At 44.2% G+C, this 25,802-nt stretch overlaps 1 protein-coding gene across 2 annotated transcripts in view; it reads right to left on the reverse strand.

Moving 5' to 3' along the window:
• Positions 1–1,585: 1,585 nt before the first annotated feature.
• slc29a4 (solute carrier family 29 member 4) overlaps positions 1,586–25,802 on the reverse strand; it is a 29,604-nt gene continuing 5,387 nt past the window's right edge. The window contains exons 1-11 of one of the 2 annotated variants that reach the window (XM_003228166.3): positions 18,622–18,748; positions 13,555–13,727; positions 12,696–12,827; positions 12,316–12,429; positions 11,703–11,831; positions 10,044–10,118; positions 6,274–6,533; positions 5,367–5,502; positions 4,966–5,153; positions 4,629–4,869; positions 1,586–3,589 (exon numbers count right to left, since the gene is read on the reverse strand). In XM_003228166.3, the coding sequence (XP_003228214.1) occupies positions 3,447–3,589; positions 4,629–4,869; positions 4,966–5,153; positions 5,367–5,502; positions 6,274–6,533; positions 10,044–10,118; positions 11,703–11,831; positions 12,316–12,429; positions 12,696–12,827; positions 13,555–13,717 (1,581 nt within the window). In that variant the 5' untranslated portion in view covers positions 13,718–13,727; positions 18,622–18,748 and the 3' untranslated portion in view covers positions 1,586–3,446. Of the gene's footprint in view, positions 3,590–4,628; positions 4,870–4,965; positions 5,154–5,366; positions 5,503–6,273; positions 6,534–10,043; positions 10,119–11,702; positions 11,832–12,315; positions 12,430–12,695; positions 12,828–13,554; positions 13,728–18,621; positions 18,749–25,802 lie in introns of those variants that run through there. The other variant, XM_008121729.3, reaches the window with a different exon arrangement.

The following is a 25,802-nucleotide window of genomic DNA, read 5'->3' on the forward strand; positions in this document are numbered from 1 at the left end:
ATGATGGCCTTCCAAGAGTAGTGTCTCTGTGGTGGAGACGTAGGAGACTGTAGAGCCCTTTTCTCAACCAGCATGTTCTTCCACGGTGAGATCGGTTTCCTGGTCAGGGTTGGCTTGAAACACCTTCCTCTTGGCCCGGTTCTTCCTTTCTTACTTAAGTGATCCCTCATTGTCTTGAGTATGATGGCCTCCCAAGAGTAATGCCTCTGTGGTGGAGACGTTGGAGACTGTAGAGCACTTTTCTTGACCCACATGTTCTTCCATGGTGAGAAGATCGGTTTCCTGGTCAGGGTTGGCTTGAAACACCTTCCTCTTGGCCCGGTTCTCCCTTTCTTACTTATATGATTCTTCGTTGGAATATGATGGCCTTCCAAGAGTATTGTCTCTGTGGTGGATACGTAGGAGACTGTAGAGACCTTATCTCAACCAGCATGTTCTTCCACGGTGAGGAGATCGGTTTCCTGGTCAGGGTTGGCTTGAAACACCTTCCTCTTGGCCCGGTTCTCCCTTTCTTACTTATATGATTCTTCGTCGGAATATGATGGCCTTCCAAGAGTAGTGTCTCTGTGGTGGATACGTAGGAGACTGTAGAGCCCTTTTCTCAACCAGCATGTTCTTCCACGGTGAGGAGATCAGTTTCCTGGTCACGGTTGGCTTGAAATGCCTTCCTCTTGGCCCGGTTCTTCCTTTCTTACTTAAGTGATCCCTCATTGTCTGAGTATGATGGCCTTCCAAGAGTAGTGTCTCTGTGGTGGATACGTAGGAGACTGTAGAGACCTTATCTCAACCAACATGTTCTTCCATGGTGAGATCGGTTTCCAGCTGGAAGGTGGTCCTGGTCTGGGTTGGCTTGATACGCCTTCCTCTTGGCCCGTTTCCCCCTTTCTTACTTATATGATTCCTCATCTGAGTATGATGGCCTTCCAAGAGTAGTGTCTCTGTGGTGGATACATAGGAGACTGTAGAGCCCTTTTCACGACCAGTATGTTCTTCCATGGTGAGATCGGTTTCCAGCTGGAAGGTGGTCCCGGTCAGGGTTGGCTTGAAACACCTTCCTCTTGGCCCGGTTCTCCCTTTCTTATATGATTCCTGATGGTCTTCCAAGAGTAGTGTCTCTGTGGTGGATACGTAGGAGACTGTAGAGACCTTTCTTGACCCACATGTTCTTCCATGGTGAGGAGATCAGTTTCCAGCTGGAAGGTGGTCCTGGTCAGGGTTGGCTTGAAACACCTTCCTCCTGGTCCACTTCTCCCTTTCTTACTTATGTGATCCCTTGTTGTTTGAGTATGATGGCCTCCCAAGAGTAGTGTCTCTGTGGTGGATACGTAGGAGACTGTAGAGACCTTTTCTTGACCCACATGTTCTTCCAGAGTGAGGAGATCGGTTTCCAGCTGGAAGGTGGTCCCAGTCAGGATTGATTCCTTGTCTGAGTATGATGGCCTTCCAAGTGTAGTGCCTTGATGATGGAGACATAGGTGAGACTCAAGAGCCTGTCCTTCATGCTCTTGAGTATCCCGCTTTCCTACTCAAAGAGATGGAATGGAAACAGTGAGTCAAACAATTTAGGGAAAAATATACCTCTGAATAATTTTATTGAATGTTATTGATCAGCAACTCCCCAAGTGTGGGCATACACAGAAGACTCCACAACGGAGAGACGGAGGCAAAGTCTTGGCCCTTTCCTAAGAGGCTGTTGTTCTCAACCCAGCCTGCAACCCGTGTCTGCTGTGGATGGGAGCGAGGGTGGATCGGCCACGTCGCAACGAGAAACGGAGCTGGGCATGCAGCATGAGTTGGCACAAGCGCCGGCCCCACCATACCTGTCGGGTGGGCCGGGAGGACTTGAAATGGCCCATGTGGCACACAAAGCTGGTTAGCAAAGGCAATGCGGTGGCTGAAGAAGCAAGGTGGTTCTCTCAGACAATTCGGAGAGAGAGAAAACGAAACCAGAGAACTGGCAGAAGACAAGAGGCTGGGGATCTGGGGGCCAACAATGGCAAAGACATGGAAGGAGGCCTTCTCTATTGTCCTGTCCTCTCACATCTCCTGCCACTAGTGTGAATTCTTAAAACATTTTCATAAGAAAATACGATTAAGAAGCAACTGGTAGGAGAGGGGTGAAATACTCATTTTTCTCACCATGGCCATAGTTCCCAGCTATAAGCTAAACACAGAAAAACACAAGGGGAAAAAACTAGGGAGCATCCAATAAAATCCATGGCCAAAATCTGCATTGGCAGACACACCTCCAATGAGATGTTTTCATCTCCAATGAGATGGAGTTCTGTCTTCGTAGCTACTTCTGATGCCTCCAACCAACAGAAGGGTTCTGAGGAAATGGGAAATAGCATCAGGCAAATTCTTCCAGTTGTGGGTAGATAGAGACGGGCAACTGGAGGAACCCATGGCTAGGAGCCATTATTTCCCAGTGATCTGCTAAGCCTTGGGAACACTTCCATTGGGCTGCTACTTGGCTGAAGAAGTAGACTTTGGGATCATAAAGAGACCCACAAAGCTGCAAGATCATTAAGCCTGGCATCCAGTCTTGTAAATACTGAACAGGATGCCCCGTGGCCGCTGTTTATTTATGGCACCTTGGGAAGAGGCCACCGTTGACCTATGCAAGCAATATGTATATCTCTGTTATTTGGAAATCTAAGGTTGGTAAGGTAGTCTAAACCATATCTTTTAAGATTCATGGTCCAGCAGAAGGTATATTAAGCACTAAGCTTTTGCTCTCCTTCTCCATTGACGTTAAATAGGTGCGCCTCTTCGGATGCTTTACAGGTAGGATGGAACTTGGCACAGAAATGAGAAAAACAACACAGATCAGCTTCAGGGGAAGAACGTTTTATGAACAAGACCCTGGGAGTTGACATCTTACCGCTTACTTTTCAGGACAATTCCCAGAATCTCCATCTTGAAATAATCCCATTTGGACTTTCTTCTTTGGAAGCAAGTTTTTGGGCCAGCCGTTTTCTTATTTGGTCACTTTTTCCAGTCTTGTTTTGCACCTGCTCTCCAAATACTCTTGCTCAGGAACGGGTCAAAGCAAGTTGTGTCAGAGCATCTGAGTATCTTTCTCCCAACTTTTTTTTAAAAATCGAAGCAACACGGAGGACATAAAAGGAAGCTCCCCATCCCAAGGAAAGGAAGAGGATTGCACAGTGCACGTGGGTGCCGTTAACAACAGCCATGTGGGAGAAACTGCCATGGGAACATGATCCCATGCAAATGCCGCTGAAATGAATGGGAAGCATTCGAGAGCCTCTGTCCCCATGGGTTGCTCCTCCGTGTGAAACCAATGTGAAAGTGAGAGCATTGTTTTCCTATTTTGCACCGAGGTTCAGGCGGAGTGTATGTGCTCCGTGGGGAAGGCAGCGTCGCAAAGTCCTCTCCGATCTTCCTCCCACCGGCCGTCTCTCCCCAACTTGCCTCCGGGCAGCTCAGTATCCTGCGGTGATGGAGCCGTTGTAGGTTTCCGTGTGGAAGCAGGTGCTGTGGGACATACTGGTGAGGCTGTAGGCGAAGTAGGCCACGGCCGAGCCCAGCGTCAGCCCCGTCATATAGGACACCGTCATGGTGTTACCTGGGAAGGCAGAGCATAGATAGCGTCGGCAGATCTTAGGTTTCTTCTTCCCAAACCCAAGTTGCATTGCAATGACATCCATAACAACAAAACTAGGGTTGTGCAAAACTTCGCTTATCGTATCTATTTTGTAAGATTCATACATATGAAGCGATATTTAGAAATGCGAGAAACAAGATTCATAACACTGGCCTATGACTTTAGCAAGAGTTCTGTCACTCTCGTAAGTGGCTCCGGGTTGGGTTTGGTTCCCCCAAAGGGCCCCAAGGAGGATGGTGAGGCCGGAGTGGAAAAAAGAGCCCTGCTCTTTCCTCAAATTGACAACGAGAGCGAGGGATGCCTGGCTGGGTGTCCGGGAAGGAAGAAGCCCCTCCAACACATGGCAGAGACCACACTCACATTGAGGCTTCAATCAGAGAGCAAGCAGAATTCTGGGAAATGTAGTTAGGGGGAAGGCTTTTAAATTCTGTGCCACAGGGGTTCTTGCCTTCCCAAACTACATTTCCCAGCATTCTTCCCAAACTAAATTTCCCAGCGTTCTTCCCAAACTACATTTCCTAGCTTTCTTCTCAAACTACATTCCCCAGCGTTCTTCCCAAACTACATTTCCCAGCATTCTTCCCAAACTACATTTCCTAGCTTTCTTCTCAAACTACATTTCCCCAGCGTTCTTCCCAAACTACATTTCCCAGCATTCTTCCCAAACTACATATCCTAGCATTCTTCCCAAACTACGTTTCCCAGCATTTTTCCCAAACTACATTTCCCAGCATTCTTCCAGATTTGAACCTGTGACCTTTTGGCCCACAAGTTTTTACTAGAGCTTTTGATCTATGTTAATTTTATCAATATTTGTATGTATGTATTTTTATCCTTTACAATTTAGCTTGTAAATTGCCTAGGACATCTCTAATGGAGGGCGATTAATAAGTAATTAAATGATGATGATGATGAAGTTCAGCAGCTTAGTGCTTTAACAGGCTGTGCCACTGGGGGCTCCCCAAAATTCTCATTACCATAGCTGGATTGTTCTGCTCACCTGCCAGTTCCCGCTGTTCGGGGCTGACTTTTCCGGCTGCCAGGATCATGGGAACGCTGCCGAAATACCCATTGGTGATTCCCATGAGGAGGGAGAAAATGCAGGGCCAGGCCGGGTGGCCGAAGGAGGGCTTCCCATTGGGGTAGACGCACATGATGAAAAGCGGGATGAAGACCACCCTCAGGCAGGAGTAGATGAGAAGGTGCGTGCCTTTCCAGTCATACGGCAAGGCAGCCAAGATCTACAAATGTAAGAGATCATAGAGTGATAGACTTCTCAGTAACTACAAGCAAAGCCTTTCCTGGCTGGGACAACTTGGAGACATCTGGGTCCCTACCTTGCCCACGAAGTCAGAGAGGTTGAAGATGGCCATGATGAGAATGGGGAGCCACTCCCCGAGGGTGCAGTTCCGGATTTCCGATTCCAGTCCCGGAAAGAGGCACAGGGTGATGAAGTACGTCATGGCGATGGAGAGCATGTAGGCCCAGATCACCCGGGAGACGATATAGCGGTGGAGCATCATATCTGCCCAAGGAGGGAACCAAAGGAGGAACGTTTTTGAGATTCAAATCCAGAACCGTTCTCAGAATCCCGTTCCCAGTGAGACCAAAGTGACCAGCGTGGCCACTATTCATACTCTTCGACACCCCTGATTTGGCATTTCATCCCACTTCCCCAGCTGCTTTGCCTGCTCCTCAACTTGCCTAATGCCGCGACCCCGTGCTCCCTGGTTCTCACCTCTGAAACTGGGCCAGCTCTTCTTGACTTTCGGCTGAGGGACGTCAAATCTCACGTAGGTCCCGCTGCCGGCCAACTCGCCCTCCTGCCCGAAGGGATCCGGAGGGGAACGCTCTTGCCCGTGCAGCCGATTCTCCTTGGAGGGAAAAGGAAAATGACAAATCACAGTTCAGCCCTCATCTGCAGAATTGCAGCAAGCACACAACCCGACAAAGCACGGCCAGGCATAACTGCTTGTAAGTGGGGCTCTCTAGTTCCCCAAGATATTTTGAAAAAGTCACTGGGTATCCTGCCTTGGTTCATTTTCTAGAAGGATACAGACCTGTAGAGATGGAATAATATTCTGAATTTGAGCCTGCATTTTTAGAACAGACCACGAGAGGGTGGCATTTACCTCTCTATAAACACACACCTAAACCAATGGTGCTCCAAATTCTCCAAATCAGAACAACCTATAGTGCATCTACATGTAAAGTTAACGCCATTGGACACCGCTTTAGCTGCCATGGCTAAATACTATGGAATCACGGGAGCTGTTGTTTCACCTGTTCTTGAGCCTGCTCTGCCAAAGAGTGTTGGTACGTCACCAAACTACAACTCCCAGGATCCGCCAAACTACAACTCCTAGGATTCGCCAAACTTCAACTCCCAGGATTCACCAAACCACAACTCCCAGGATTTACAAAACTACAACTCTCAGGATTCGCCAAACTACAACTCCCAGGATTCGCCAAACTACAATTCTCAGGATCCACCAAACTACAACTCCCAGGATCCGCCAAACCACAACTGTCATCATCCGCCAAACCACAACTCCCAGGATTCTCCAAACCACAACTCCCAGGATTCACCAAACTACAACTCCCTGGATTCGCCAAACCACAACTCCCAGGATTCACCAACGTACAAATCGGATGCCTTCTGCCGTGACATCGTGGTGGACCCTGTATCCAGTGCCTTGGTCCACGGCCCCCTTGAACGCGCCGTCCTTGGAGTGGGCCGTGTAATACTTCACAAACTGTGTCCGCTTGACCAAGAGGTGGAGGATGAAGCAGGTGAGCTCGAGGCTGATGGAGATGAAGAAGAAGATGATGGTGTTCTCCTTCTCGTCCGACAGCAGGAGCTTGGTGAAGATGCGGCTCAGAGAGATGATCACGCCGGCAGTACCTGGGAGGGCAGAGCAGAAGGTGGGAACAAAGCATTATTATCTGATATGATCTATGCTCCAGCAAACATTCACGTCATGTAGGATTAGGACCACAGGAGATCCTACGTTCCTGGGTAGTTAGGTATTCTCCTCCCCTATTCTTGTAGGAAATTATATTTTAATCTAGAAGAGAGACAAGAAGCAGAGCCAAATGTCATGATCTCCAATCTTTGACATCTCCGGTCAGAGAACCCAGTTGTGCTGTAGGTAAGTCTTCCACTAGAAGAAAGCACCAAAACACACGCTGGTAGATTCCAACAGGTTTTATTGTACAGAATACCAGAACCTTCTCTTTAGCCCATTTATATAGGGGTTCGCTAAAGAGAAGGTTCTGGTATTCTGTACAAATTGTCAGGTTCTCTTCTCCCAGTTGTGCTGTGGGTAAATCTTCCACCAGAAGAAATCACCAAGACACACGCTGGTAGATTCCAACAGGTTTTATTGTACAGAATACCAGAACCTTCTCTTTAGCCCATTTATATAGGGGTTCGCTAAAGAGAAGGTTCTGGTATTCTGTACAAATTGTCGGGTTCTCTTCTCCCAGTTGTGCTGTGGGTCAGTCTTCCCCCAGAAGAAAGCACCAAGACACTTGCTGGTAGATTCCAACAGGTTTTATTGTACAGAATACCAGAACCTTCTCTTTAGCCCATTTATATAGGGGTTCGCTAAAGAGAAGGTTCTGATATTCTGTACAAATTGTCAGGTTCTCTTCTCCCAGTTGTGCTGTGGGTAAATCTTCCACCAGAAGAAAACACCAAGACACACGCTGGTAGATTCCAACAGGTTTTATTGTACAGAATACCAGAACCTTCTCTTTAGCCCATTTATATAGGGGCTTGCGAAAGAGAAGGTTCTGGTATTCTGTACAAATTGTTGGGTTCTCTTCTTCCAGTTGTGCTGTGGGTAAGTCTTCCACCAGAAGAAAGCACCAAGACACACGCTGGTAGATTCCAATAGGTTTTATTGTACAGAATACCAGAACCTTCTGTTTAGCCCATTTATATAGGGGCTCTCACATACCAGAGGGTAATTGAGGTTTTATGGCTGGCCCGTTTTATGGCTGACAACTGTTCTTTGTCAGCCGACCGGAGATGTCAAAGATTGGAAATCATGACACCAAAGGAAAGAGGGAAGAGACCGAGACATGGCAGAACACATCAGTCAGGGCACGGTGACAGTTGTTCCTTTCGGAGCACAGGTCTGCTGTCTTAATGGGTTTACTCTCTCTGTCTGCCTGAGAGGCAGGAGGACATGTCCACTACAGATCCACGGATGTGCCAACAATGGATGCCAGGCTATGTATTAATGATGCCCAGCTGTCAGTCATTAGTGCCTGTGCCAATCGGTGAGTGGGCAGAGAACGGACTTTGTAGGCACCATCTGCCCTGGCCATTCTGTCTAAACATCCCAGAATCCACACTGGGGCCCAAGGGTCATTGACTCTGATTAGCGAAGGATAACAGACATTAGGGAAGCCGATAAAGCAGAAGAGGGTCCATCTTGCACAGCGGCTCATCCCTCTCAGGTGCTCAAAGCCTGTGCCAACAAATGGACAGAAATGGAGAACGGTTCACACATTTTTTCCCCATTTGGGCACCGCAATTAGGTTCCACGGCAAACAAAGGCACAACTGCTTTTTTTTTTTTTTTGAACTGCTGGGTTGGCAGAAGCTGGAGCTAACAGCAGTTGCTCACTCCGCTCCTGGGATTTGAACCTGGGACCTTTCGGTCTGCAAGTTCAGCAGCTCAGCGCTTTAACACACTTCACCACCGGCGCTCCCTGGATAACCAAATGGCTCCAAATAATAATAATAATAATAATTTGTTTGGCATTGAATTTTGCCAGTTGTTGTAAGCCGCCCTGAGTCCCCTTGGGTGAGAAGGGCGGGGTAGAAATGCTGTAAATAAATAAATAATAATACTTTATTTTTATATCCTGCTCTTATCTCCCCCAAGGGGACTCGGGGCGGCTCACATGGGGAACAAGCCCAATGTCACATATAATAAACCGTCATACAGTAAAACCAATATAAACAATAAAACCATATAACAGCATATCAGAACAATGAGTCTGCGCATAGTGCTATATATATATATATATATATATATATATATATATATATATATGGCAAAAATGATACAGGCTCAACGTAAGGCTCAGGATAAAATATAGGGCGAGTAATCTCATTTAAAAATAAAATCAACAAGAGAGAAACATCAATAAGGCGCAAATGGCCCACATGTGACACCCAAATGGTTCCCGTCCCCTTGATCAGGTCATGTAAGTGTTATTTACTGCTATAATTGTATTTTTACTTTGCTTAATAATGTGTTATGATGTTGCTATGTAATGCTTGTGTTGTTTTTATGATTGGAAACCGCCCTGAGTCCCATCCGGGAGATAGGGCGGTGTATAAATAAATTATTATTATTATTATTATTATTATTTTGAAACAGTTGATGGGAAAGAACGTCTCTCCTCATTAATTGTGTTGCTTCCCATGTCAAGCTGGCAGCTTGGGATGAATAAAATATGTGACGTGTGAATTGAATGAAATTGTATGATTGGAGTCTATAGAAGCTAAAGACTCCATCCTAAGAAACAAGACCTAAAAAGTTGTGGTTTGGCAAATCCTGAGAGCCAGGAAGATAGTTCCATCTTGTCTCCTGTGCCATAGCAACATGCTATGCTAATTTTATATACATACATATATATATATATATATATATATATATATATATATATAAAATTTATAATAATTTAGAAATGTATAATATATTGTATATACATATAATATTGATAATAATATTATAATGGAATACAATATTATACTACTAATAACACAATATAATAATATTAATTATATATTAAATGTAATATTACTAATAATATTACCATATAATGATATAGTACAATATAGTAATGTAATGTTTATATTGTGCTATGCTAATAATATATTGTATGTTCATTTGATTTGTAAGCCGCTCTGAGTCCCCTCCGGGGTGAGAAGAGTGGGATATAAATATAGTAAATAAGTATGTAATATTACTAATAATATTACCATATAATGATATAGTAGAATATAGTAATGTAATGCTTATGTTGTGCTATGCTAATAATATATTGTATGTTCATTTGATTTGTAAGCCGCTCTGAGTCCCTTTCGGGGTGAGAAGACCGGGATATAAATGTAGTAAATAAATAAATAACGGCAAAAAGCTGATGGAGGAAAAGTGGCCGAACTGCTGACCTGGATGATTAACTAATGAACCCTTGGTGGGAAACAGCATGTTTACATTACCAGAGACAACGACTCTTTAAGTCAAGGAAGCAAACACATATCAAGTTGACAAAGGTAAAAAGTGCAAGTGCACCTTACTTAAGAAGAAAAGTCAACATCTGTCTGGAACTGATATTCCGGACAGATGTTGGCTTTTGGGACTGAGCAAAAAAAAAAAGGCAATACTCACTTTCACCAGTCATGACGCCTTGAGTATATCGCTTTGGTAACATCCCGGTGTAGCCATAGAAGCTGGATTGCTGCACTTCAAAGGGGAGGACAGAGATGAGAAAGGAAGTGGGCAAAGCCCGTTATTACGCCATGATTGGAAAAATGCACACTTGATTCCTTGTAACAACACAAGAATTGTTTCGGTATTCCTTCCCAACTCAGTCCAGTCCTGGTTTAGAACAGATTGGCAAAGGAGTTTGGATGGAAAATGAAAGAAAATCCTTCTATGCACGAGACAGAATTAAATTGTTGGTTTTGCTACTAGACGGTGGAGTGATGACCACAGCCTTGCATAGCTTTAAAGAAAGCACTAGACCAGGAAAGGTCAATTGATAGATAAATACAGCTATCTATCTATCATCTATCTATCTATCATCTATCTATCTATCTATTTATAAAGAAAGGAAGACTTAATAGAAAAGAACACAGAATAGGGGTGAAGAATGGTAGAAAACGGGGAAAAAATGATAGACAGTGTTTGGAACTACTGCAAAGAATGAAGAATGGAAGTACAAATTTCCATATATATATATATATATATGGGGAAATTTGTACTTCCATTCTTCATTCTTTGCAGTAGTTCCAAACACTGTCTATCATTTTCCCCCCACATATATATATATATAGGGAAATTTGTACTTCCATTCTTCATTCTTATATATATATATATATATATAATTTTTTCTTGTTTTTTTCTTTTATTCTTTCTTTCCCTCCACATTTTTATGTATGTAGGTATCTGTCATTTTCTTTTTTATACATACTTTTTCTTCTTTCCTTTTTCCTACTTTTCTATAACATATAGTGTTCCCCCGCTTTTTATGTACAGTAGAGTCTCACTTATCCAAGCCTCGCTTATCCAAGCTTCTGGATAATCCAAGCCATTTTTGCAGTCAATGTTTTCAATATATCATGATATTTTAGTGCTAAATTCGTAAATACACTAATCACAACATAACATTACTGCGCATTGAACTACTTTTTCTGTCAAATGTGTTGTATAACATGATGTTTTGGTGCTTTGTAAAATCATAACCTAATTTGATGTTTAATAGGCTTTTCCTTAATCCCTCTTTATTATCCAAGATATTCGCTTATCCAAGCTTCTGCCGGCCCGTTTAGCTTGGATAAATGAGACTCTATTGTACTTTAAAAAAATCTTTTATTTTAATAAAAATTATTTTTTAAAAAAAAGGCCACCCGAAGAAGGAGAAGCAAGCCCTCTTTCCATTTGTACTTAGATCCAACCTCATGACTTGCCAAACTTTACTAAGTTTGTTTTTTTCTTCCCCTTCCCAAAGCACTTCTCCTCTTGTGTCACATCTTTTGACAATAGGTTCTGGAGTTCCAAAAAAAAAAAGCATCTTCTCTAAGCCTTGACGCCTACTTCTGGATTATAGTTACTTTTGGACTACGACTTCTACCAGATGGTGGAGCAGTGACCACAGCCTTGGAAAGCTTTAAAGAAACCACTGGATCAGGAACGGTCAACGTCACCTGGCCACGCTCAGCAGGAGGATTCAAGGAGTGGTAGCCCAAAAGTAACTTTCCTGAGATGAGGGCTCCAATACCAGCCAAGAACAACGTCAACGGGGAGCCCATCCATTCCCATGCCTACCTGTGCAACCAAAAGCTACCACTCCCACCGCGATGAGGTTGACGGCGTAGGCATGCCGCTGGGAGAAAAGCTCCAGCCAGACGTCACAGATGCTAACAAAGAGAAGCGGACCAAGTGCAAACAGGTACCCTGCAAGAACAAGGAGTAAACGGAAAATACGGAAAATACGCATGTTCCTTCAGTTACACATGTTCCTTCAGTTACACCCACTTAACTCTTCAGCAGGTGTGTGACCACATGTCCATTAGAACTGTATTTTCCATCCGTTTTACACAATACAGTTACAGTTAATGCATTCCTGTGTAACAATGCATTATTTATCTAACAGGATAGATACATAAGATTGTTGTTGTGTGCCTTCAGGTCACTTCCCAGAAGTCCCACCTTGCATGGCCAACAAGAAGGAAATTATAATAGTCTGCTTTACCCTCAAAATTGGAACTCAAAGAGGTTGCTTTGTGATGGATGCAACAGCCAGACTGGTAGCCTCCTCTGATTCATTGGTTGCTATTGGGTGCAATGGATTCATTCTGGGTTTTAATCCATCTGTCCAAGATGTTGAAACCTATTCCTCAAAAGAGTCACAGCCAAACCCAGACTAAGCAGGACTTACCCACGGCGATCCTGGTGTGGAGACTCAGCATTTCCACCAGAGCATTGTTGAGGATGACGGCCACCAAGGCTACCAAAATGTAGGTTAGGCTCATGTCAAACACGATAGAGGTCCCTGTGGAAGAACAATAAAGAGATGGAAGCAGCAGGAGAGCGGAGCAGACCAACATGGAGGCATGCTAAGAACATGCAGTCATGCCAGCCACATGACCTTGGAGGTGTCTACAGACAACGCCGGCTCTTCGGCTTAGAAATGGAGATGATGAGCACCCACACCCCGAGAAGAAGATGGTGACGATGACGATGACAAGGACAACCACGCAGTGCTAATATACCTCCAATCTCCATCTTTGGAGCTTCCAAAAGATGACGCAATCCTACCTGGGTACTTGTGATGGAGATAGTCCACATCGGTGATGAAGCTATTGTAAGGCAAGAGGAAGCCTACTCCTGCCAGCAGCATAGCAAAGTAAATGCCATGGTAGCGGTCCTGAGGTTCGGGGTCTTCACAGGCTGCAGCCCAAAACAGGAGAGGAAATGAGTTCCATAGTTCAAGAGACGAGAAAGGGGAGTCTCTGGTTCATTTAGTAGGACAATGCCACACATCTCACTAAATCAGTACACTTTGAATACAGTGACTCCTTGGTATGTGCCTACGTTTGGTTCCAGGACTCCTGTTGTTCTGTCACGCGCTGGGCCTGTAACTATTGTTTTTGTATAGGATGTATACTTTATGCCCAGTGGGAAGCCAGGGCGCCTCAAAGAGAGGTTCTTAAGGATTTTCCTGAAATGGATAGTCCTTTGAGTCTTTAATAAGATAGCAAAGTCTTTATTATTGCAAATAACATTTCAAGGTTTCCTTAATAAACTGTTGGTCTTTTCCGTCTTGTCCCCAGGGGACAGGCAATTGGCTTTGGATAACTGTGCTTTCTCTATAAGAAGAAAACCCTCTTACAACCTCTCCCAGGCTGTCTATTATATGGGCCTAGCTGATGTGGGACCCCCTACCGATTCCAAATGCGTCTGGGTATCGAGTGGACCTACCAACCAAGGCTTGCAAATGTTTCAGCTGGGGTTCCGTGGATCTGTGGTGCTGTTTGTTTGGAAACTTTAGGGCTGTTTCCCTCAGGAGCTGTGAGGCTGAGAGGCTGTGAGCCGTACAGCCGTACCAGCACACCTGTGGACACCAAAACCCATAGATGCTCCAGTCCCATTACATACAGTGGTGTGAAACCCTCACCTGGCTCCATGAAGGTCAGGACCCCCTTGGCCTGGCACGCTTTAGCCTGGAGTTCTTCCTCTTCCAGCTGGTAACTGTCGAAGCTGAAGCTCATCACCACGTTGCCCTCCGGAGTCACCATGGGGCTGATGTCTTTGAAGTGGTCTCCCCCAACAGAGCCCATGGCTGCTAGCCTAGGCATTGGAAGAAGATGCCAGAGATTGAGACGACTCTTCCGGTCAACTCCAAACGCAGCATTGCCCAAACACGAGTCAAAGAACACGAAAGGCACTGCAGACTCACTCAGCCAGAGAAATCAGCCATAGCAGAGCACCTGATGAACCAACCTGGACACAGGATATTATTTGAGAACACAGAAATGCTTGACCACTCCAACAACTATCATGTCAGGCTACACAGAGAAGCCATTGAAATCCACAAGAAGCATGTGGACAACTTCAACAGAAAGGAGGAAACCATGAAAATGAACAAAATCTGGTTACCAGTATTAAAAAACTCAAAAATCAGAACAGTAAATAAAAAGCAGCACTCTGAAAACAGAGGATTTCCAGACATGAATCAACCAAGGGCGGTTAACGACTCTAAACAAAGGATGCCCCCCAAGCAAGAAGTAGACAGTAGACAAGCTTTTCAATGCTAATTAAGGTGATTAACTGCAACATTCACACTGGCTTCCAGCTGACAACAGTTTCTTCTCTCAGATATATTCAGTAGAGTCTCGCTTATCCAACATAAACGGGCTGGCAGAACGTTGGATAAGCGAATATGTTGGATAATAAGGAGGGATTAAGGAAAAGCCTATTAAACATCAAATTAAGTTATGATTTTACAAATTAAGCACCAAAACATCATGTTATACAACAAATTGGACAGAGAAAGTAGTTCAATATGCAGTAATGCTACGTAGTAATTACTGTATTTACGAATTTAGCACCAAAATATCACAATGTATTGAAAACATTGATTACAAAAATGCGTTGGATAATCCAGAACGTTGGATAAGTGAGACTCTACTGTATTTACCTTCCTTGCCTAGTTTATCCATGCCTCACAACCTCTGAGGATGCCTGCCATAGATGTGGGTGAAACGTCCAGCTGTTTCAAGTTCAATTTAAAAATGTTGCAATAAAAATATATGGGGCTGTCATGGAAGGGTCTGCTGGTTCAGACTGTGGCTGCAAAATTACTTAGGGTCTTCTTGCTATGAACATTTTCTTACATTAAAGGTACGGTATTGAGTCGTAATAATGTTAGAGATTTAGAGAGCAAATGTCAACTGAAATTGCATGAATGGACATCAGGGTAGCACAAAGTCATAATCCTTTTTTTCTATTGCAAACCTAAATAAAAGCATTTTCTATAAATAGCAAAATAAATATAAATAAAAACACCAACTGTATTTTCCACCAGTTTTACACATCTGTCTGGAGGGCTTTGATTGGATGTTTCTGTCTGGCAGAAGGTTGGGCTGGATGACCTTTGGAGACTCTCCCAGGTTTATGACTCTGTTCTGTTTGTTTCTTTAGCACCTCTTGGACTTCCATCTTTGACTTTTTCAGTACCAAAATCGTCGCTATTTTCTGCTAGAGTTCTAGTGTCATTCCACTATTAAATACTAAATTTCATCTGCATGCCGTAAAGCAAGCATGCCATTCCTCACACCCGGATAAATGCACGGAAAGGTGTTTAGATAGAGCTGCAAATGGTCGCATTATAGTACCAAAAGGAGACAGTAGTTATAATTTTTTACAGCTTCAGCTGCTGCTAAGAAGCCGTCTACAGATGTTCTCTGCATTATTTCCCAATGGGATGAAGTTGTGCTTAATTAACCTCGCGTTAACTCCCTTCCGCAGAAAAATAAAAGCAGATGAACAGACAACATACAACCGCACGGGAGAATATCTTTTGTCGGCAAAAGGAAAAGATAAGGCCAGGCAGGAAATTATTTCCGTGCAGCAACTGCAAAAGATGTCGTGGGTTGTTTGCTTTTTAAACAGGCAATGGTTTTGAAAAGGGACGGCATTGTTTATTGAATGCTTGTCTGTATCCGACACACAATAAAATGCGCTTTCTCCTCCAAACTCTCCATAGGATCCTTACACAAACTCTCTTTTGTTTCCCGAGATTAAATCTCAGGCTGGAACCAATTCCCATCTTGCCAGGTTGATATTAGAAACCTCCAAATAGTGGTAAGGAAAAAAAGCAAGAACTTATGAAGGTTTCCCAAGAAATATGTCCCCGGAAAGAGCCAGAAAAGGTAAAATATATCCTGCAGCAATAGTCCTGGACAGGGACAGATAAGAATGCCATTCCAGGGCATTATCTGATAACAAATGTCTTTAGCTTTGGGATGCAAAAAACCTGAAAAATAAATAATATATATCAGGATATATGTTTGGGTCTGAAGGTTTGAAGGCAGTCCTTGGGAGTCCCAATTGAAACCCTTAAGGCACATATAAGATCTCGATTGTGGCCCTTAATGTTAATGTGGCTGGGCTGTGGCACAGCTGGTTAGTAGCCAGCCAGCTACAATAAATCACTACTGACTGAGAGGTCATGAGTTTGAAATCAGCCTGGGTCGGATTGAGCCCCCGACCATTAATAGCCTAGCTTACTGTTGACCTAAGCAGCTCGAAAGACAGTTGCATCTGTTAAGTAGAAAATTTAGGTACCGCTTTATGCAGGGAGACTAATTTAACTTAATTTACAACACCATAAAAACTGCCAGCAGCGTGCGGAAGAATGAGGAAGTACTCCATCGAGGACTCGGTGTCACAAGTGGACAGTGAAGCAGCAGCTCCCCCCTAAAGTCAATGTTTTGTAAGGTTTCCTCGGCAAGATTCAGTTGGTTTCCATGTTCAAGGGGTATTTGAACCCTGCTCTCCAGAGATGCATCCCGATGCTCAATCCACTATATGATACTGACAATCCAGGCCCGCATTTGGAAAAGGAAGCACTCGTTGCCTCACCTTCATCTGTCTTCAGATTGAAAGCTTCCCTGAGTTGTTTGTGTCTATGGCAATGAAAAGCGGCAATGGTTTGAAAATAAATTAATATAGATAAAAGGGAACTGGGATTAAAAGGAACCGGACTGGCTCATCTCAGCGTGACGCAGGGCATTTATTCTCAATCTGCTCCACAGAGCAGTTTTGATTTTCCTCTTCTTGAAGTCTGATATCTATCTATCTATCTATCTATCTATCTATCTATCTATCTATCTATCTATCTATCACACTTATGGCTTCTGCCCCCAGAATGAACTGAAAATACATTTCATTCCAATGCATTATTTGATTAAAAATAAATCAATTTCTTCATTTACGATGGCAAGAATTGGTGGATTCGGAATGGGAAAGGAATATATTTCAGGCTATCCATTTTGGGGCCTTTGGGACCCATTGTAGCCCTTGAGACCTCTACATGATTCTAGGAGACATATATAAATAAGTATGTCGTTTCACAAGAATCGTGGTGTTTATAGTTTCACAAGAATTGTGGTGTTTATAGTTTCACAAGAATCGTGGAGTTTATAGTGTCACAAGAATCGTGGAGTTTATAGTTTTACAAGAACCGTGGCGTTTATAGTTTCACAAAATAATGTTCGTAGTTTTACAAGAATCATGGAGTTTATAGTTTTGCAAGAATTGTGAAATTTGTATTTTTACAAGTCATGGAGTTTATAGTTTTACAAGAATCGTGGAGTTTATAGTTTCACAAAATAATGTTCATAGTCTTACAAGAATCATGGAGTTTATAGTTTTGCAAGAATCGCGGAGTTCATAGTTTTACAAGAATCATGGAGTTTGTAGTTTCACAAAAATAACAGAGTTCATAGTTTTACAAGAATCCTGGAGTTTATAGTTTTGCAAGAATTGTGGAATTTGTCTTTTTACAAAAGTCATGGAGTTTATAGTTTTACAAGATTCGCAGAGTTTATAGTTTTGCAAAAATTGTGGAATTTGTATTTTTACAACAGTCATGGAGTTTATAGTTTTACAAGAATCGTGGAGTTCATAGTTTTGCAAGAATTGTGGAATTTGTAGTTTTACAAAAGTCATGGAGTTTATAGTTTTACAAGAATCGTGGAATTCATAGTTTTGCAAAAATTGTGGAATTTGTATTTTTACCAAAGTCATGGAGTTTATAGTTTTACAAGATTCGCAGAGTTTATAGTTTTACAAGAATCGTGGTGTTTATAGTTTTACAAGAACCGTGGCGTTTATAGTTTCACAAGGTCCTCAGCCTTCTCTGGCCCAAGGATGATGCCTCGCCGAACTACAACTCCCATCATCCCATAGCATGGAGCCACGACAGTTCAAGTGGGGTCAAAACTACAATGTAGGCCGATAGGCTGTTAGGAATTGTGGGAGTTGGAGTCCAAAACACCTGGAGGGAAGGCCAAAGTTTGCCCATGCCTGGCGTACTCTTGGAGCAGGGCTTCCCAACATTTGGTCCTCCAGGTGTTTTGGACTCCAATTCCCACAATTCCTAAGCACAGTCTTGGAGAAACAGACTCACATATATTGATTGCAAATGTGCAATTTGTTGCCTGAGTCCGCTGGGGGCGCCAGGGGGCGCTGTTGAGACGCACCATCAAAAGCACTGAGAACAATGCTTCCAAGCGTCGCTGTGTTGTTTTGGTTTGCAATGGCCAGCAATAGGGGAAAAGTCTATCTCTCTATGTGTCTTTTTTCGAAAAAAACACACATCCAATCCCCTTTTTCCCCCATGGGTCTCTAAATAGATCAGAAAAACGAGCAAAACAAGACACAGCTTCCTAATATATATGCGTTTCCCAAGCTTTTCTCCCCCGACTTCCACCGCAAGCCCTTTCCAGCCCAGAATCCCAAAGCTTTCCCCCTTCCAGACCCCAATATTGACCACAGCTGACCCTTGCCTTGCTTGGAAATGTATAATGAAGGAGGGATGCCTTCCAGAAGCGAGGCGATGGCGGGATAAAAGAGACCCGGCATCTCCAACAGGTTTCCGACATCCCTCCAAGCATCCAAACATCCAAGCATCTCTAGCATCTTCCTCTGCCTCCAAACCCTACTATCTCCCCTTTACCTGGTCTGCTTTTGCCTCTGCCTTTCAATGGGGTGGGCTTAAGGGGGGCCAAACGTCTCAGCCTCAGCAGCCTGCTTGCTGGAGCGCCTTCCCATCTTCCTCCTCCTCCTCCTCCTCCTCCTCCTCTTCCTCCTCCTCCTCCTCCTCCTCCTCTTAAAATGGGAGGAGAGAGAGAAAGCCAGAGCACAGCCTCCTCCCTCCAGAAGAAGCAAAGCTCAAGACACCCCAAAGCAAGGATAGTTTTAGGAGGTGAGTGTCAATCACATCCACAATCAAATTGGGACCTCAAAACTCCCATAGAGGTGACCCCCCACCCTCTAGAGATCAGAAATTGAAAATATATTCAACTTGGTTGCTGTGAGTCTTTCAAGCTATCTGGCCGTGATCCAGAAGCACTCTCTCCTGACGTTTCGCCCACATCTGCAGTTGTGAGGTCTGTTGGAAACTAGGCAAGTGGGGTTGACAGATCTGTGTAAGCAGGGCCGTAGCCAGAATTTTTTTTCGGGGGGAGGGGGGTTTAGAAAATTTCGGGGGGAGGGGGTTGAACTCCTAACCCCCCCCTTCCAGCTACAGACCTGTCAATATCTGCTTGAAATAGTGCCTGGAGGGACTCTTATTAATTTTTTGTGTCTCATAGACTTAGCATGGGGATTTGGTTAACCAGTTAAAATTCATGAGTAAACCAGGTATTTTTTTACCTGAAAATTTCGGGGCGGGGCGGGGTGAACCCCTAACCCTCACCCCACCCCAGCTACAGCCCTGTGTGTAAGGTCCAAGGTAAGAGCCCCCCGTGGTGCAGCGTGTAAAAGCACTGAGCTGCTGAACTTGCAGACTGAAAGGTCGCAGGTTCAAATCTGGGAGTGGAGTGAGCACCCGCTGTTCGCCCCAGTTTCTGCCAACCTAGCAGTTTGAAAACATGCAAATGTGAGTAGATGAATAGGTACTGCTCTGGCGGGAAGGTAACAGGGCTCCATGCAGTCATGCCAGTGGCCACATGATCTTGGAGGTGTCTATGGACATGCAAATGTGAGTAGATAAATAGGTACTGCTCTGGCGGGAAGGTAACGGGGCTCCATGCAGTCATGCCAGTGGCCACATGAGCTTGGAGGTGTCTATGGACATGCAAATGTGAGTAGATGAATAGGTACTGCTCTGGCGGAAAAGTTAATGGGGCTCCATGCAGTCATGCCCATGGCCACATGACCTTGGAGGTGTCTATGAACATGCAAATGTGAGTAGATAAATAGGTACTGCTCCGGCAGGAAGGTAACGGCGCTCCATGCAGTCATGCCAGTGGCCACATGAGCTTGGAGGTGTCTATGGACAATGCCGGCTCTTTGGCTTAGAAATGGAGATGAGCACCAACCCCTAGAGTCAGACACGATTAATGTCAGAGAAATTTTTTTACCTTTATCCTAAGGTCCAGGGTGGGAGAAAGAACTTGTCTGTTGGAGGCGGGTGTGGATATTATAATTAATCATCTTGATTAGCATTTGATGGCTCTGTGGCCTCAAGGCCTGGCTTCTTCCTGTCCTTTGTTTGGAGGTGTTAGCTGGCCCTGATTGTTTCATGTCTGGAATGACTACCCATGGCCCTCTCAGCCCTGTCATGGCAAATTTCTACATGGAACGTTTTGAAAAGCGAGACCTGGAAACAGCAATAAAAATGGTTCAGATAAGTGGATGACACCTTCACCATTTGGAGCCATAGAGAAGACTATATTAAACTGGAATAAGCCTTGATTTGCATTTCCTGATAGTCTTTGGTTCTATAGGAACCTCAAGGTGAATTGGCTGTTGATGACTATTTGATTCCTGGGCTTCAGTTGCGCATTCATTGGGATCACATTCTTCACCCACACGCATGGCACATATGCCGGCTGGCACCCGCAGCAAACAATGCCGTGAAGAGCGTTTCTTCTGGGAAAAGAGTGGGATTTTCTCTGGCTGATTCAAGAGGCCAATGCAAACGGTGCTGCCTCCAGAATCCCCCGGTGAGCATGTGGGAACTGCGCAAGGGAGGCAAGCACATAAGTCTGCTTCGGCAGCACGTTAAAAAAAGGAAGAAGCACAGATCTATATTTGGCCACAAAAACTGGAAATGGTACAAAAAGGGGAGGCGAAAAAACAACCCAAAAGGAGCAATCCTTGGATGTGTTTTGGAAGAAGCCTTCAAGCGCTCTCCAGAAAGAATGCTTTCGTGTTTCCTTTCATGCAAGACTTAGCCGACCTTCATTTCATGTCGGTGCTGTTGATCGTTTTGAATAAAACATGTTGACCTGCTCTTCTTTTCTTTATGGCGTAGGAAGCCGTCTCTCCTTTTCTTCCACCTCTGGGACTGAATTTTCTCTTTAAGCAGAACCTCGAGAAGCCGGACTTGGCCATAGTATTCCATGACTTAGTAACAACTAGACGGGATTAATGCAATGCATTCTGCATGGGGCTGCCTTTGAAGACGGCTCGGAAACTGCACTTGGTGCACACCATACCCATAACTAAAGCAGCTCCATTGGCTGACGATAAATTTCCGGTCCCAATTCAAAGTGCAGTTTATTACCTACAAAGCCCTAAGTTGTGGCGCAGCTGGTTAGTAGCTGTCTTGGTTTGTAAAGATACTATATGCGTGTAACTGGAAAATCAAGTGCATGAAACCAATTGGCTGAGTTTGCAAGGACCTGGGAATCAGTTTGCAACTGTCGCTGTCCTGCTGCTGGAGTTTGCAAGGACCTGGGAACCAGTTTGCGACTGTCGCTGTCCTGCTGCTGCAGTTTGCAAGGACCTGGGAATCAGTTTGCGACTGTCGCTGTCCTGCTGCTGGAGTTTGCAAGGACCTGGGAACCAGTTTGCGACTGTCGCCGTCCTGCTGCTGGAGTTTGCAAGGACCTGGGAATCAGTTTGCAACTGTCGCCGTCCTGCTGCTGGAGTTTGCAAGGACCTGGGAATCAGTTTGCAACTGTCGCCATCCTGCTGCTGGAGTTTGCAAGGACCTGGGAATCAGTTTGCAACTGTCGCTGTCCTGCTGCTGCAGTCTGCAAGGACCTGGGAATCAGTTTGCAACTGTCGCCGTCCTGCTTCTGGAGTTTGCAAGGACCTGAGAATCAGTTTGCAACAATCACCGTCCTGCTTCTGGAGTTTGCAAGGACCTGGGAATCAGTTTGCAACTGTCGCTGTCCTGCTTCTGGAGTTTGCAAGGACCTGGGAATCAGTTTGCAACTGTCGCCGTCCTGCTGCTGGAGTTTGCAAGGACCTGGGAATCAGTTTGCGACTGTCGCCGTCCTGCTGCTGGAGTTTGCAAGAACCTGGGAATCAGTTTGCAACTGTCACTGTCCTGCTGCTGGAGTTTGCAAGGACCTGGGAATCAGTTTGCAACTGTCGCTGTCCTGCTTCTGGAGTTTGCAAAGCCCTGGGAATCCGTTTGCAACTGTCGCTGTCCTGCTTCTGGAGTTTGCAAGGCCCTGGGAATCAGTTTGCAACTGTCGCTGTCCTGCTGCTGGAGAACCAGTTTGAACAGGTTTCTCTCTCTCTCTCTCTTTGTGAGTCTACTGAGTACTGGCTGGAAAGAAGATGACTGTGTACTCAGAGAGGCCTGACTATTTCTGAGGCCTTGTTTGCTGCTGATCTTCACTGGACTAAAAAAGGACTACTTATGACTGCTGATTTCTGTAAGCAATCAGAGTGATTATTGTAAATATCATTATTCTGTCAATCTCTTGGACTTAGTAAAAGTTCCTGTGTTATTTGTGCTGCGAAGCTGAGTGGTGCATCATTCTTCAGGGTGATTCTGGGTTCATGGGCACACGTAAGAAGAAGATCCCCAATTATTACTGCAAGGTCTAGGTATGGGGACCTCTGTTCTTAATGCAAAGCCTGGGTATAGGAGACCCCCGATTATTTATGTTATGCCTAGCTATGAGGATCAATGTTCTTAATGCAAAGCCTGGTTGAACGAGATCCCTGATTATTAATGCAAGGCCTAGGTATGGGGACTTCTGTTCATAATGCAAAGCTTGGGTAAAGGAGAGCCCCGATTATTGATGAAAAGCCTATGTATAGGGATCTCTGTTCTTAATATTAAGCCTGTTTAAAAGAGATCCTTTACTCTTAATGCAAAGCCTGGAAAAGGGGGATTTCTGTTCTTAATGCAAAGCCTGGTTGAAGAAGATCCCTGATTATTAATGCAAAGCCGATGTATAGGGATTTCTGTTCTTAATGCAAAGCCTGGTTGAAGAAGATCCCCGATTATTAATGCCAAGCCTAGGTGTGGGCACCTGTGTTCCTAATGATAGTCTCCTATCCAAGCCCTGACAAGTGCTGACCCTGTTTAGTTTCCGAGACCAGGATGTTTAATTACCTTTGTCAAGAGAAAGATTGTTGGAACATGTCCTTCTCCGAAAAGATAGCCTGGGCTGGAGGTGCTCGCCTATCTCTCTTCCCCCATTAACGGTAGGAAGGCACATATTCTCCTTCTCTGGCTCTCTGTCTGGGAAATGTTGCCTGCCAGGGTGAAAAATGAAGCCAATTAGGAGCCAGGCACACGCTTCGGCATCTCCCAGGTTTGGGAGCCACAGCACCAGTCATTTATCCCCGTGGCACGGATCCGGTGTGGCAGCAGGCGCTGTTGTGGCTTAGCAAACAGACGCGGCAGCCGCTGCCTCTCTCTGGAAACAAGACAGGAAATTAATCCTGGGATTGATAAGCAAAGTTGCGGCAAGAAAGCCAGGCAGTCGACACACACGGGGTGCCTTTTCCAGCCATGAGATCTCGAGGCCTCGAAAGGATGAGTGCATCGTGGCATTATAAGACCAGTTAAGTCAAGGGATTATATTCGGAAATTCTTGGGCTGGATTTCAGAGTCAGGAAGGGGAAAAGTGGCTTATGTTGGTGCCAAAGAGGCCGCAACGTGTTGAATGCCATCTGTGCAAAGCCAAGTAAGCTTGGCATTAGTTAAAGGGGAAAAAAAGATTGAACTTTCTAGGGACCACTTCAAAATCCAATACTTTCACCAGACTACTTTTCTTGAGGTTTTAATTTGTTGGCCAAACATAGAGCTATGCGTTTAAAAAAGTGTTTGGGTGGGAGAGCAGTTAGGCAAGTTTATCCAATGAGTCTGCAGTAAACAATGCAATGAAGCTCCAACTGGAAGGAATGGGATGCCTGCCTACAGCAGGCAAGCTATAGAGCAGCTGCCCCCAGAAAGCCTTAGTGGTAAAATATGAAAGAAAAGGGCAGAGCAGGTAAACTTGCCCAAATACTCTCCCATTTTCTTTCAGTTTTGCAAGTCTTTTTTTGTTAATGGGTGATTCAACTCCACTGTATACAAATGCAGTTTGGTGCTATGTTTAACTGTTATGACTCAATGCTATGAGATGCTGGCCGTTGTAGTTTGATAACGCCCGAAAACTCTGGCAAAGAAGCGAGTATAAGTACAACTCCTACGATTCCATAACATTGGGGCGGGAGCCACTGTGGTCAATAGGTTAAACCCTTGTGCCGGCTGGACTGCTGACCTGAAGGGATGAGCTCCTGTCTGTTAGCTCTAGCTTCCCATGGGGACATGAGAGAGACATGAGGGTGGTAACATATCTGGGTGTCTTCTGGGCAACATCTTTGAAGACTTGCCTCAATTCGCTTCTGACACAATAATAATAATAATAATAATAATAATAATAATAATAATAATAATAATAATAATAATAATAACTGCAAAAGGCCACCCTGCTGGGATCTGCGCGCATCATCCGAAAATACATCGCACAGTTCTAGACACTTGGGAAGTGTTCGACTTGTGATTTTGTGATATGAAATCCAGCATGTCTATCTTGTTTGCTGTGTCATAATGAAATAATAATAATAATAATAATAATAATAATAATAATAATAATAATAATAATATACATCACACAGTCCTAGACACTTGGGAAGTGTTCGACTTGTGATTTTGTGATACGAAATCCAGCATGTCTATCTTGTTTCCTGTGTCATAATAAAATAATAATAATAATAATAATAATAATAATAATAATAATAATACATCACACAGTCCTAGACACTTGGGAAGTGTTCGACTTGTGACTTTGTGATATGAAATCCAGCATGTCTATCTTGTTTGCTGTGTCATAATGAAATAATAATAATAATAATAATAATAATAATAATAATAATAATACATCACACAGTCCTAGACACTTGGGAAGTGTTCGACTTGTGACTTTGTGATATGAAATCCAGCATGTCTATCTTGTTTGCTGTGTCATAATGAAATAATAATAATAATAATAATAATAATAATAATAATAATAATAATAATAATACATTGCACAGTCCTAGACACTTGGGAAGTGTTCGACTTGTGACTTTGTGATATGAAATCCAGCATGTCTATCTTGTTTGCTGTGTCATAATGAAATAATAATAATAATAATAATAATAATAATAATAATAATAATAATAATAAGGCATGGCAGTTAAAGTGCTGCCAATCTGCATCAATTCTACCATCTGGAAGCACCCTGAAGGATGCCTGTTAACATTTTCATTGCATCTGAGGATAGTTTAAAAGGCCCAGCTATACACTGTATGTAGCATTATTTCTAATTTTAGGGAATTGCCCACAGTTTAAGAAGAACCTTGATGGGGAGCGAAAGCATCCGCCTGGCTATGGCTTTGCAAAGGAGCAAAGAACGTGGGTGGTTTCCTGCTTCAGACCCGTGCAAGTCCCAAAGATAGTACAGCTTTTGACTCAGTCAAAAACGTTAATTTAGCTCCTCCGAGGACGGCGCGATATAGGTTGCGGGTTCCTGCGTAAATAAATAATAAGCCGAGCTCTAATGGGCTGCTCCTCCCCGCCGTGGGATCGGGAAACCTAATTTATCTTCACGCTGATCGAGTTAAAATCTATTAGGCTCTTTTACATCGGGACAAAGTCCCGGTCCCGGAGAAACAGCCCCGGGAAGAGGCTTTGGCGGGACCGTCTCCCGTTGCCATGGCAACGACTTTGTCACCGCCATAAAATAAAATAATAATAAACCCAACCATGTTGCTGTCAGGGAACATAGGAGGGCTCGGTTGCATAAGAGCCAGGTTTGCTTCCTTGGCGATGATGATGATGATGACGGCTCTTTTCCGGAGCAAGGTCACAAGCAACGACAGACTAGAGCTCAAAAGCTGCAGAGAGGAAAACCT

This window comes from Anolis carolinensis, unplaced genomic scaffold (genome assembly GCF_035594765.1).
Source record: "Anolis carolinensis isolate JA03-04 unplaced genomic scaffold, rAnoCar3.1.pri scaffold_13, whole genome shotgun sequence".
Lineage (NCBI taxonomy): Eukaryota > Metazoa > Chordata > Lepidosauria > Squamata > Dactyloidae > Anolis > Anolis carolinensis.